Raw genomic sequence first — 12,874 nt, forward strand, 5'->3', positions numbered from 1 at the left:
TGCCAATGATCAGTGCTCTCACAATCCAAACTGCTGCCAACCAGAAGAGCCCAAAGCTGTTTGAACTTCAATCGGTCAACCTGTCCTCCAGCATGCTCACACTTCTCTGTGATAAACGCAGGTATCTGTGCTAACGTGTGTTCAGTTGTTCTGTCTAGCAGAAAAACACATGATTTGTTCCTGTTTCTTTGGCATTGCCATTGATAACATAATTTGACAGTTATAAAATAGTATTTTTGAAACAACAAATTGTTTACCAAAGAGCTACTAACCAAAACTTATAAGAGTCAACATGCTTTGCAGTATGTATGCAAGCAATTTTGTACAAACTGGACAAGTGGAAGACTAAAAGAACATGTGACAGGCCTGACAAACTATCTACAGCAGAAGAACAGTAGCAAGTCATAAGAAACTGGAAAAAAAAATTCAGCAAAGACCTGAGACAGTACATGCGTGATGCATCTCACCTTTCACCTGATCCATCTCATTTTTGCTCAGTCCTCATCAGAAATGATCTGTAGGGTCTTAAGTAGTCATACGTAAGGATGGGAAATGGGGAGAAAAGACTGATCGATGCCTAATTACACAAGAACTGGACGGAAAATTGGTGCCAACCAGTCTGATGGAGTGATTAGTCCAAATATAAAAGTTCTGGTTGGAGTTATTGTCAAAATTGAGAAAATTATAAATGCGAGTACCAAGATATCTGGAAACTGTCAGATTGACAGGGATTTTATTTTTCAGCATAACAAGGATCCCAAACAAATGGTCAAAGAAAAAGCATACGTGGATAGAAAAACACAGAGGGGACCACTAAAAGTCATGCATTGGCCTCCCAGAGCCAAGAACTATTGTGGGATCATCTTGACAAAGAAAGGAACAAAAGGCAAGCCAACATCCAAAGAAGAGCTTTGAATGTTCTTCCAGAAGCCTGGAGAATTATTCCTGAAGACTACTTCAAGAAAGCACAAAAAGAGAAGTTCAGTCTGTATTGAACAATAAAATGAAGGACTGTCGTTTGCCTAGCTAAATGTAATAACAAGAGGGGTGGTAAAAGCTATTTTCACAGTACTGCAATACAACTTTTAACTACTAGCTCTAATGCCATCATCATCTCTCCTTTTAAGTCTGCCAATGGCACTGTCCATCTTCATACATAAATATATGTAATATGTTGGAGTTCAATGTATCAATGGCTAGCTGGTGCTGCTTAATTCATTACCATGCTATGTCTGATATAAGCCTATTTTCCCACATAACCAAAAACAAACAACCTTAATAAATAAGTATCGTCTGCAGCCCCCGTGACCCCTACCAGGTTTGCAGGGGGGCTGCAGCCTACCTCAGCTATCACAGGGCGAGAGGTGGGATACACTCTGGACAGGTGGCCAGTCTATTGCAGTAAGGTTACCCAAAACTAAAAAAAAAATGGGCCTTTTTCAAGAAAACAAAAATGGATTACCAATTTAAAACTGTTCTGCAGCAATGAAGGTTGATCAAGTCTCAAAAGCTGGTGCTACTAATTCCTACAGGTGCTCCAACTTTTCTGGATGACTTACTCCTCTGTCTGTATAAAAGCAGTGTTAGAACACACTGTGGTATCATACCCTTGTGAGCATCAGTTGAACACTATTGTACTGCAGAAAGTAGTGTGTTGATACAAAAATGTCAAGAAAAAGGCAATTAACAGTGGAAGAGAGACAGACAATCATAACACATAAAAATGTAGGTCTTTTCTACAGAGAAATTGCAAAGAAATTCAAGGTGTCAGTGAGTACAGTTCCTTCACCATCAAAGACTCAGAAACTGGGAAACTCTGACAGGAAGAGGTCTGGCAGACCCAAAGCCACAACTGAATCAGAGGACAAGTTTCTGAGAGTTAACAGCTTGTGTGATAGGCGGCTCACAGGACAAGAGCTTCAAGCACAGCTTCATAGTGGTCGTAGCAGCAAGTCTCAGTTACAGCTGTGAAGAGAAGACTTCAAGCTGCAGGTTTGACAGGACGAGTTGCAGCAAGAAAGCCTTTGTTAAGATGTCAGAATAAGACTTGGCTTGCCTGGGCCATGAAACAACACCATTGGACTACTGAAGACTGGAAGAAGGTGTTATGGATGAATCAAAATCTGATATCTTCAGTTCATCACACAGGATCTTTGTAAGCCGTTGAGCAGGTGAAAGGATGGTTCCACAGTGTGTGGCATCAGTGTGATGGTCTGGGACTTTTTGCCTGATCCAGGGTCGGTGACTTGTACAGAGTGAGAGGCAGCCTGAATCAAAGCGGCTACCACCGCATTCTGCAGCGCCATGCAGTACCCTCTATGCACCTAGTTGGTCAGAGGTTCATCCTACAGCAAGATAATGGCCCAAAACACGAGTCCAAGCTATGACAGAACTACCTCAGGAAAAAAGAACAAGATGCTAAGCTTGAAAACATGGAGTGGTCAGCACAGGCTCCAGACTTAAACCACATCAAGCTGGTTTGGGATGAACTGGACAGAAGAGTGAAAGCAAAGCAACCTACAAGTGTCACATTTATGGGAACTTCTGCAGCAGATATGGGAAGAACTGTCTGAAGAATATTTGACTTCTATTGTAGAAAGAACACGGGTGTGTTCAGCTGTTATATCTGCCAAAGGCGGCTACTTTGATGAGTCAAAAGTTTAGAATACATTTTGAACCATGATTTCTTTTTTAACTCCAATTACTTATTTGTACTATGCTGAAACGAGATATTGAACTGCATAATTTTCAACAAACTGGAAAAATTGGGGTGTTCTCAAACTTCTGACTGGTAGTGTAGGTGAAAAAGGCATCATTGAAACCCGTCCTCAGCCAATACACAAAATAAACTTGAAATTTTCAACATTTTTTTGCATCTCCATGACTGGTTATTTCAAGCCTAGTATCACCATACACCAATCCAGTCTAAACAATTAGAAATTCCCCTTTTCATAGTGTTTTGCTGCTGCAGTTTCACCATTTTTAAGCTCGTAAATAATTACTGTTTCAGGTCAGCAACTATAAAGAAACAAGACAGGCATCAGAGACACTGTCCTTCCCTGTCTGCTATAAATAAACACTCTACACATCCCGTCCTCAGTTAGGGTCTCATGTTATATGTCAAGTGCTGAGATCAAAGGGTGTGAGCTACAAATTGGATGTTATCGTCCAGATCTGGCTGTCAGTGGAGTCCCTTAGGCTGTTTATGGAATTATCTTTGCTAATTATTAACTGTTGGTGGCTTGCTATATCTTTATTAATACAAACCTCTCTAGAGTCTAGATAGAGAGATATAAAGAGGGTTTTTTATTTTCATTTTGGCTAAATATGTCTAGTCAGCCTTCCCCTGGAATCTCTCTGGCATTTGCTGGCAGAGGTGGTCTCCTCTTCTCTGTCATGTGGTTGCAGCTGGGTTCATAGCAAGTCCCGCATAGTGAACTAGGTCACATGCAAGAGACCTGCTCAACAACAAACACTGCTGTAAAGGTTTGATCCTGCTTGAACCAGTATAGCACAGAGCAATTTTAGATTTTAAGCATTTGAAAGATCATTTTGTCAAATATGTTTTGTGTAGAATTGGTGAATGCTTGTAGACTGTATGAGCAGTTTGTGAATGAAATGTTTGGGTTATGCATTGGTTGCTTTGTTTCTCAAGGTGTTTTAGTTGTCACAAAAATGGATGGGGGTTCTTGTGAGAAGTCTTGGAACCAGCTTCAGTTCATGGGTGGCTCCAACAATGTATCCTCAACTAGAACCATCCGGCTACGGGACATTTATGATCCCAAACCTCAACCTCCCAAAGCCCCCGTCCGGATCCGCCCTCCAAGTCCAAGACCTCCACCCGTGAAGGAGCCCAGTTCAAGGCAAAGTCTTTCCAGCGATCCCTCAACCAAGACCATCATAAGGAGAAGGGCTCAGTCTCTTCCATCGTCTGCAGAGCGCAAGAAGGAACTTAGGAGTGTACAGGTACGCTTTGTGGACTCACTGGGTCTTCAGTTAGAGGAAGTTAAGGTTTTCAAAGTTCAAGAGTGTCCCATTATACCCCAACATGTTATATTCAGGCTGCTGATGAGCTCTGAATTGGCTTTTGGGAAGTCCCTGGAGCTGTCACTGCCTTACTTCAAACCCTGTTTTCCTGAAAATATGGGTGCTCAGCCGGACTTCCTGACACGGCTGCACACACAGCGCGTGTGTCTTGAGCAGATCCTATGTTCAGAGCAGGGGATAACAGGCACCATACAAGTATTTAATATAGCCTATGAGAAAGAAGTCACAGTACACTACTCTTTCACCAACTGGAGAACACACACAAATACAGCAGCATCCTGGCTATCGAGTGTATACCGTGAGGGGTGTGACTCTCCAGTACTGGACGACTTCAGGTTTCGTCTTCCTGTCCCACCGTTCGCTTTGCAGCCAGGAGCTAGCTTGGAATTTGCAATCTGCTACCACGTAAAAGGATCTGATTACTGGGACAACAACAACGGCAAGAATTACAAACTTTCATGCCACAGCTACAAGGTGACCGTGCCAAGGGAGTGTGAAGATAGCATGCTACATTTCACCTGAGCAACCACATGGACGCGTGGAGAGGATGACACTCTAAATCCTTTGCAGCCAAACTTTACCTATTATATTGCATTGTGTGGTGGACTGGAACTAAGTAAGCACAATTTCTAGGAATTTGCACTAAACCAGCTACTTTTAAATATTGCTAACATGCAAATTCTTCAGTTTATACCATCTACAAAAGAGCTAACATTAAAACCACCTGCCTCCAGTTATATAATTGTGCTGGGCAGTATCCAGGCAGAACACTGCATCTTAATAAGATAATGTTGTTTTTCACTTTATCTGTAATTAGTTTTAATGCTTTGTATGTTCAGTTACCGTTCAGAATGTCCATATTTTTTCACAATATTTCAGCTCCAGGTATCATTTTGGATGCTAAAATTTTTCTTTCACAGTAAGTCAAACAGCATGTCCTCCACCTCTCATGCACAAGTAACATTTTCTTGTGTGAACCAGTCATTTAGTAATTTTGTGCCAAATGTACTAGAAAGTGGTGTCTCAATAGGCTGCCGTGAAATCTGAAAGAAGGTGCTGTGGGATTTTTACAGCTGCTGACTAGCTGCTGCTAGTCCTTGATAAAGTTTTGAGCTATTGGGCTATTAAAAGGTACTCAATGTGAATTCCTGTTTTTGAAAATGGTTAAAATCAGATTGACAGAATACAAGGAAACAGCAGCTATGACACCAACTGAAGCTGAACTAGTGCCATGCTCAACTTTAGTGTAGTTTGTAGCTGAAAGATGGCACAGTATGCTATATTTAAATAGGCAAAGATTTTAAAACAGATTATTTTTCCATGCTGGTCTGGGAAAAGATCTCTTGAGGAAACTCGGTAGGTTTTGAGAGACATATCAAAATTTGAGATGACACACCTGCTGGTAAAGTGCTCCCCAACGTCTACAGCTCTTCAGAGGTTTACAAATGAAACCTTAAAAACAGACAGTGGAATAAGATGAACATGAATATAATGATGCCATTCAATTTATCTGATCAGCTGTCTTCTGTGTGTTTTGGTGAATTTGGTTTTGTAATCTGAATAAAAAAGTGTCAATTGGCATAAATCCACATTGTTTGTGAGCTTATATTATAAAGTATTAAAAAAATAAAGTGTACACACTGGGCCGAGACAACCCTGATGACATCACTAACAAATCAACACAACCTGGTGAGTAAAATCTGTGCCACTGCATTTGAAGTCAGGAAAAGATCTGCATGTTCCTACTGGGCTTTTATTTAGACAAAACCACGGCCACCTCTGCACAAACGCACAAAATATTTTGCTCACTCTGCACTTTAACAAGTCTGGTGACCCATTTTCGTGACTGACAGTCTGAGTCGTCGCATCTTAATGCAGAAACTCCACAAGGTGATAAAAACCTATTCTCTGTGCTGATTTCACACAGTAGCTCACGACAGTGGATGTCGTGAGCTACTGGCTACACATAAGCAGCTTGTGCACTTTCTGCTTGACCCCATTCCTCTGGAGATCATTTTGTTGTAGGGAGGGCCTTAGATCCCAAACAGTGCTGACCTTTGACCAAGAAGTTTCCATAAATATGAGAGCACAGATTCCAGAGCACTTTCTGGCAGGTGGTGGTGTTTAGCTCACAGGAGGATATGTTTCCACCTGCATTAGTCGCCACAGCTGTGTGGCATGCTTTACACATGACAGCAGCTATGAGATGTGACCACCCAAGACCTCACAGAGCATATCAGGCAGGCATTTAAATACACCTGAGTATTTCCTTCTCCTGTTTCTTCACATTAATCTGATTAATGGATTTACTTTCTAGATCGTGCACTGTGGTTAATATGATTCTGCTGAAACAAGTGGAAAACATAATCCATACAATACATATTTATGTATATCTTAAATGAGACCTAATATGAATTTCTTTATTTTCCGTCATGTACATACTGTATAATGTAACAGCGGTTCATATTTAAAAAGGATTCAAAACAGAGCAAGGTAACGTTTAAATTTTCAGTATAAAAAAGCAGGCTGCAGATTTTTGGAACAATCGTCATGTCTCATTATCTTCTATGTGATTTGTAAAATGTCTGAAAGCGCAAAAAATGCCAACCACTCCTCATTTACTCACACCAGGGAATGCTGATATTTTTGTGGGGCACTAGATGGCGCAATTGCTCCAACTGTATGTTGATTTGAAATCCAGTTACTAAGTTTCACATTTTTGTTTAGGGTATGTGATGGAAAATTTCAGACAAAAGCCGCCATGAAAAAAAAAAACAAAACCTCTGTTACAGAAGTGAAATGTTCCATTTCAAATGTTTAAAAGTAGCAACAAAAACAACAAACAATCAAAGGAGTTATAGCTTTAGTTACATTTTTATATGTTGCCACTGGATCATTGCTATATAAATACATACACGTAATACTCCAGGTGAAGCAAATTTAAGCTAGCTTACACGTTTTTTGGGGAGGGGGACTTAAGATGTAACAATATCTCATATATGATGGGGTTGTTATGCGCCTCTGTAACTTCTACTATTCTTGCAATACAAATTATAAACTCTGGTGCCTCCACTTTATAATGCTGTGAAGAAATATAAAATTATGATTTCCTTTATTAAGGGATGAAAGCCATCCAAGCCTACCTGGCTCTATGTGAAAAACTAATTGTCCCCACTTATTAAATCATGAATTAACTTTGATCGACCACATTTTTGAAAACTTCAGTTCAGTATCACCGAGTACTGCCAATCAAGAAATCACTTAAATAGAAGCTGTCTGACAAAGAGAAGTAGGCTGAAAGATCTCAGTCAATCATGCCACAATAGAAAGAAACAGCTGAGAAACAAAGTCATTGACATCCATCAGTCTGGAAGGGTTACAAAGCTATTTCTTAGGCTTGGAGAGACGTTGGGACAGTGGTGGGCCTTCCCAGGAGTTGCCGGACTACCAGTTACTCCAAGAGCACATCGACGACATGGGGTGGGAAGTTGTAAGAATTTCTCCATTATTATTCCTTTATCAATGTTACTTATTGATTAAATTCCTTACCAATTTTCTTACCAGTTGTCGTTGGGTTCTCATTGACAATCACCACCAGAAGCAACATTTCAAAGATGTTTCATTCATCCAAATTGACCGCATACTGTGTAGTCCAATGTTTGTACATGTTGTGATCAGTGTTGGGGTTGTTACTCAAAAAAGTGAAGTTTTACACATATTATACAGAACACTTTTTGTAAAAGTAATGCAGTATTATTTCCAGGAGAAAATCATTTTTATACTATTCAATACGCTACTTTCATGTTTCTCCTTAAAATAATGTGAAAACATTGTCTCATAATTTCATTTAACAATATAAACTTGAAGGCTCCAGTCTACATAAAAAAAAAAACATAAAACCATAAATTTCACACCCTCAACTCTCGCGGCCCGCTACCAAACTGGTCCGTGGCTCGGGGGTTGGGGACCGCTGCTCTATGTTACCACTTTTTCATCGCTTTCCCCTTTCTCATTTATAGTCCATTAGCCGAAACCAGAGCACATCTTCATCCTGTCTTCATCTATTTATGCCCTCACCCCAACCAGTCAGGGCAGATGGCCACCCCTTCCTAAGCCTGGTTCTGCTGGAGGTTCCTTCCTGTTAAAAGGGAGTTTTTCCTTCCCACTGTCACCAAAGGGCTTGCTCGTAGGGTCATATGATTGTTGGGTTTTTTTCTCTGTTTTCTTTGTATTACTGTAGGGGCTTTACCTTACAATATAAAGCGCCTTGAGGTGACAGTTGTGATTTAGCACTAAATAAATAAAACTGAATTGAACTGAACTGAATTGAATAGCTGTTGTGCCAGTGTGGTGTTGCTGTTGTTGAGACACACTTGAATGCAGCCTTCCAGCGCTCTGGCTTTATTTTTGGGCCGTCATCTTGCGCTTGTTGCCGGTAGTTATATAAGAAGGCACCATATTAGGAGCCTGCATGATGATCGGTGCTGACGTTCGCTTTGTAGACTGGCTTTGACTGAAATGTAAAAATTAATGGATTAGTTAGGATTCAAATAATTACTGTAACATCAAAAAGTCAGGAAGAAATGTATGTTTTCTGAGATAAAGGAGTTGTGTGACTTGTAATAGCAGTTTATTTTTAGTGTTCATCATGTGATTGATTTCCTCAGATTGTTTCTACAGACAGAACTAGTTCTGTCTGAAGCAACCGCGTGGTTGAAAATAGCAGCTTCCGGGTAAGCGAGCTCCAACACATGACAAAATTTGACTGTTTCAGGAGCAGATAGTCGTCACACTTACCCTTGGCTACAAGCTGCAGAGCATATGTTCACCATGTGTGTTTGCCGCTGGACTTCAGCCATCTGAGGGACACTCCGGAAGTCAGGATATCCCCACATGCCTACGAGAGCATCCCTCACTCCTCCCACGCACCTCCACAGGTTTGGACCGGACTGCACCACCATCAGTGTTTCATTACTACGCACAGCGAGAGGTCCTTGAGTATAGTGCACCTGCCATCTGCTCATCCCAGGACAAAGCCGGTGACTCATAACGTGTATGTTTATGTCAGAGAGGCGAAAGACACGGATCACGGTGTGTATGCAAAATGTGCCCATAGCCACTGCTTGTGTTTTGAAGCCTCAGCGGAAACAATAAAAGAAAAAAAAAAAGGAAAAACATTTTCTATGTCACAGTGACAGTGTTTTGATGCCGACATCTTGGCTTTTTGGAACCGGAAGTGTGCCAGAAAAGCCCCAAGAGCCACAGCTTAAGTTAGCAAACTATATTTAGCTAGCTATATCCGTAAACTATAGGTGTGGGGTAAGTAACAGAAAATTGTGAAATAGAAATTCACTCACCTAAACTGCAGCAGAAACTTTGAGCTGGCGGACTGACCTCAATAGTTCATAGGCTCCAGTTAGCAGACAGATTAGCACATCTGTCAGTCAAACCAGCCACGCCTCTAACGTTAACATTAAAGTTAGAAATTCATTACGTTTAAAAATGGAGGGTATATCCAAAATAAAGTAAATACAGGGCCAGTGCTCTAAATACCGGTACCAATACTTTTACACTGTAAAGGCAGTTTAAGCGGAGAGCAGTGTCACGACTCATGACTTATGAGATGAATCATCGTCAATTTGCAAATTCTTCACACGTTTAAATAATGACTAAATCGCTGATTTTTACTTTCTGCAACAATTAGTTAATGCAACAAGCACACCTTTCATCTCATCGTTTATTCTGAAACTGGGTTTTGTTTTTGAGACCTGGGTTGTAAACATGCCTGTCTCTAAAGGACTGGGTCAGCTTCTGTTGTTTAAATGTACTATAGGCTAGGGCTGTTCGATATAACGATATATATCGGATGCAGATATAAAAATGTCTATCGTTTCATTTTATGCTATCGTTTGTTTCGTGGTGTCGCAAAATAAACTGTTTACGGCAATATTTTTTCATTATTTTGATGGTCACTGTAGTGGCTATATTAATTTCTTAAAGTTCTCTCTTTCTCTTATATGCAATATAACCACACTACAGACGGACAAGCGCTTGTTTTTATGCATTGTAGTTAGCAACAATGATGGTAAAACCACCGCGTGTCCGCTTGTTTATTTTCCACATAAATCTTTCACAATAAAGCTCAAGATCCTGTTGAGACTTTTCAAAATAAACTGAATCACGTGAAAGATGCAGAGTATTTACGGATGAGAAGTAAAAAAGAGCCGCCAGGTGCTAAAAAATAAACCTTAGACTCAAACGTTAGAACAGGCTTTTCCCCGCAGCACGCCGTATAATAAAGAAAACAAAGAAAACTGCGGCCGTTACAACTTATGTCTAAAAATGTATAGTTTCATGCATCGGTTAAAACACTCGACTCCAGGTACATGACACGCAGCTGGAAACACTTCACGCAAGTCGAGCTGCCTGAGATTCACAGAATTTACAGAAAATGTTACATTTTTGTGATTTATATCGTTATCGGACGATAGATGTCTTATATCGGGATATGAGATTTTGGTCATATCGCACAGCCCTATTATAGGCTATAAATTAAATTGACATGGCAGTCAACACAAGAAGATTCAGACATTTTTCATAGTGCATGTTTGTTGTGTCTTCTCACCCTCTCCCCGAAAAACAATTTAACACAATTCAGTGGTCTACATATTGACCTTAGATGATAGTAAAAGTATTGATCCTTTCACACTAGTATTGATTGAATATAAATACAGGAGTTGGTTTCGATACTATCGATTTTTGGATTGATCCATCCACCGCTTAAGGAGGGAAACTAACCACAGAGACCAGAGATTTTGTGTAGCAGGTTGTGAGGTAGTGATTTAATAGCTGAAGATGGGCCTATGAACATGGTCGTCTGAAGACTTCAGAACCTCTGCTTTATAAACCTCCTGTTACATAAAGTATGTTAGTGAGATGGTTCTAAACGGTGAAAAAACATTTGTTTGGGTAAACCTCTTTCTTCTGGCAGTTCTAGCTCCATTTTTCAACTGTAGTGAAATACCATACTGTAAATATTAGGGACTTCACCACAGCATCTGCCAGTTTGATTAAAGTCCCCCGATAGTCCCAACCACGGCAACCAGCTCCTAACAATAAATACTTTAACAACGCTTTTAACATCTAGTTTGGAAACGGAAATAGTTGTCATCAAGGGACAGTGTCCTCGAGTAAATCCTTAACTGACCAATCAGCATGCATTGCAGAATGATAGCGTAGAATGGGAAAAATTGGCTTTTGCAAGAAAAACAGCAGGAAATAGGTGTTATTTACATTTCGGACACATTAGCAATAATATATTTGGGAAAAACTAAAAATCTAGATGCAGGTATAAATAATCGTTTTAGCCATTTAGCTTTTGTCTCTGTTCACTTCTATTCCCTGAGAGTCAGTGAGAGGGTCAGCAGGAAGTGCTACATTTTTCAGCCTCTGATATTTCCACTTGACTGAAATGTTACATTAGGAGGGTTAGTTTATTTTTTATTATTATTATTTTTTAATATCAGGTAAGAGGCTTCTAATCTCTGAAAGCGGCTTTTCACTCACCTCACTTGCACCTGCTTCGCCTACCATTTTAATGCGTTTGTCATATAATATTCAGGTTTGACACAACGGCTCGTTCTTATTCCCGTTCCTGTGTCGGCGGCATTAAAGCTTATTAGATCAGCAGCTCGCTGCAAATTGGACAAATGCAGTCAGGTGAGCTTGTTTTCACGAGGGAGTTTAAACCCACATGACGTCCCCGGCACAGAGAGCCATTTGTGCGAGGATGACAGAGCGTGAGGATAAGAAACAGGTCACTGCCTGCATTCTGCCAACTAATTGCTGCTTCATCTGATGTGACGAGGTGAACTTCACTCAAATGTTATAAATCTAAAACTGACATAAATCTAGGGGATTACAACCCATTCATCAGCCGTAGCCAGCTATCATCCGTCAGCCTAATTCTGACCTCTGTGAGGAAAAAAAAACTTTGAATCACATTTCTAAAATATCCCACATATCTCTTGTGCTTTTTGATATTAAAATATGATTGAAACACACACAATGTACACACAAGACCAGGAGAGTTTGTTTTTACAAATTTGAAAGCCTGTATTGTGCAGACAATAAATAGTGCTTACAAAGGGATTTTCATCTTGTACACCGACAAGGTTTCTGTTTAAGAACATGTACACTGTCGATATGAAAATCATCATCAACTGAATCAGCGAGACTCCGACACAGCTCGGGGATGTGACTACTGATACTGGAGTGGGATTGGTCGACTCGGTCACATGCACGTGCCCCCCCTCCCCCGTGTCAAAAAAGAGCGTCTTTTAAAAGAGTCCGTTTACAAAAACAAAAAGAAGTCAATGCTTTGTTTATTATGGCGAATGCGCAACCTCAGCTCTTTCTGCTCCGCTGACAAGGTGAAGTGAGGTTTAGGGAGATGGTCTTCTGAGCAGAAGTGGAGCTTGCTGCGTGCCCCCCCGTCCTTCTGCTGGCAGATCCATTTCTAGAGACATAGCCTCCAAAGGTTCAACGGACCCAAATATCAGGACACCCAGTGGCTGCAGGCCAATGGAAGACTTTGTGCAAGGTCTTCACTGACGGAACCAGATTTAAGCAACTCTTCACAGAAGAAACCTTGCTAAGGCCGGTGGAACCTGCGAAGCAGAAAAGGGGGGAAAGAGTAAGCATGGTTTCATCAATCAACAGTCCTATTATTACCAAATGGACAGGGCACTTAAAAATGGGGTCTTGCGTAAGCACAACCCCAGCTAATTCTTTTTTTTTTAGCTACAGACAGTCCTGACAGAAGCAA

General features: G+C 40.6%; 2 protein-coding genes across 4 annotated transcripts in view; one reads left to right on the forward strand and one right to left on the reverse strand.

Annotated features, from left to right (window-relative positions):
- The first annotated feature begins 3,492 nt into the window (after positions 1-3,492).
- ppp1r3db (protein phosphatase 1, regulatory subunit 3Db) lies at positions 3,493-5,621 on the forward strand. The gene has a single exon (XM_084927203.1). The coding sequence runs from the start codon at positions 3,562-3,564 to the stop codon at positions 4,567-4,569; it is 1,008 nt and encodes a 335-aa protein (XP_084783329.1). The 5' UTR covers positions 3,493-3,561; the 3' UTR covers positions 4,570-5,621.
- Positions 5,622-12,137: 6,516 nt separating this feature from the next.
- Positions 12,138-12,874, reverse strand: part of phactr3b (phosphatase and actin regulator 3b) — a 59,603-nt gene continuing 58,866 nt past the window's right edge. For all 3 annotated transcript variants that reach the window (XM_084927502.1, XM_084927504.1, XM_084927503.1), the window contains exon 13: positions 12,138-12,716. In XM_084927502.1, coding sequence (XP_084783628.1) covers positions 12,701-12,716 — 16 coding nt within the window. In that variant the 3' untranslated portion in view covers positions 12,138-12,700. The remainder of the gene's footprint in view (positions 12,717-12,874) is intronic.

Source organism: Perissodus microlepis, chromosome 5, assembly GCF_051167445.1.
Source record: "Perissodus microlepis isolate ML-2025 ecotype Zambia chromosome 5, ASM5116744v1, whole genome shotgun sequence".
Classification (NCBI taxonomy): Eukaryota; Metazoa; Chordata; class Actinopteri; order Cichliformes; family Cichlidae; genus Perissodus; species Perissodus microlepis.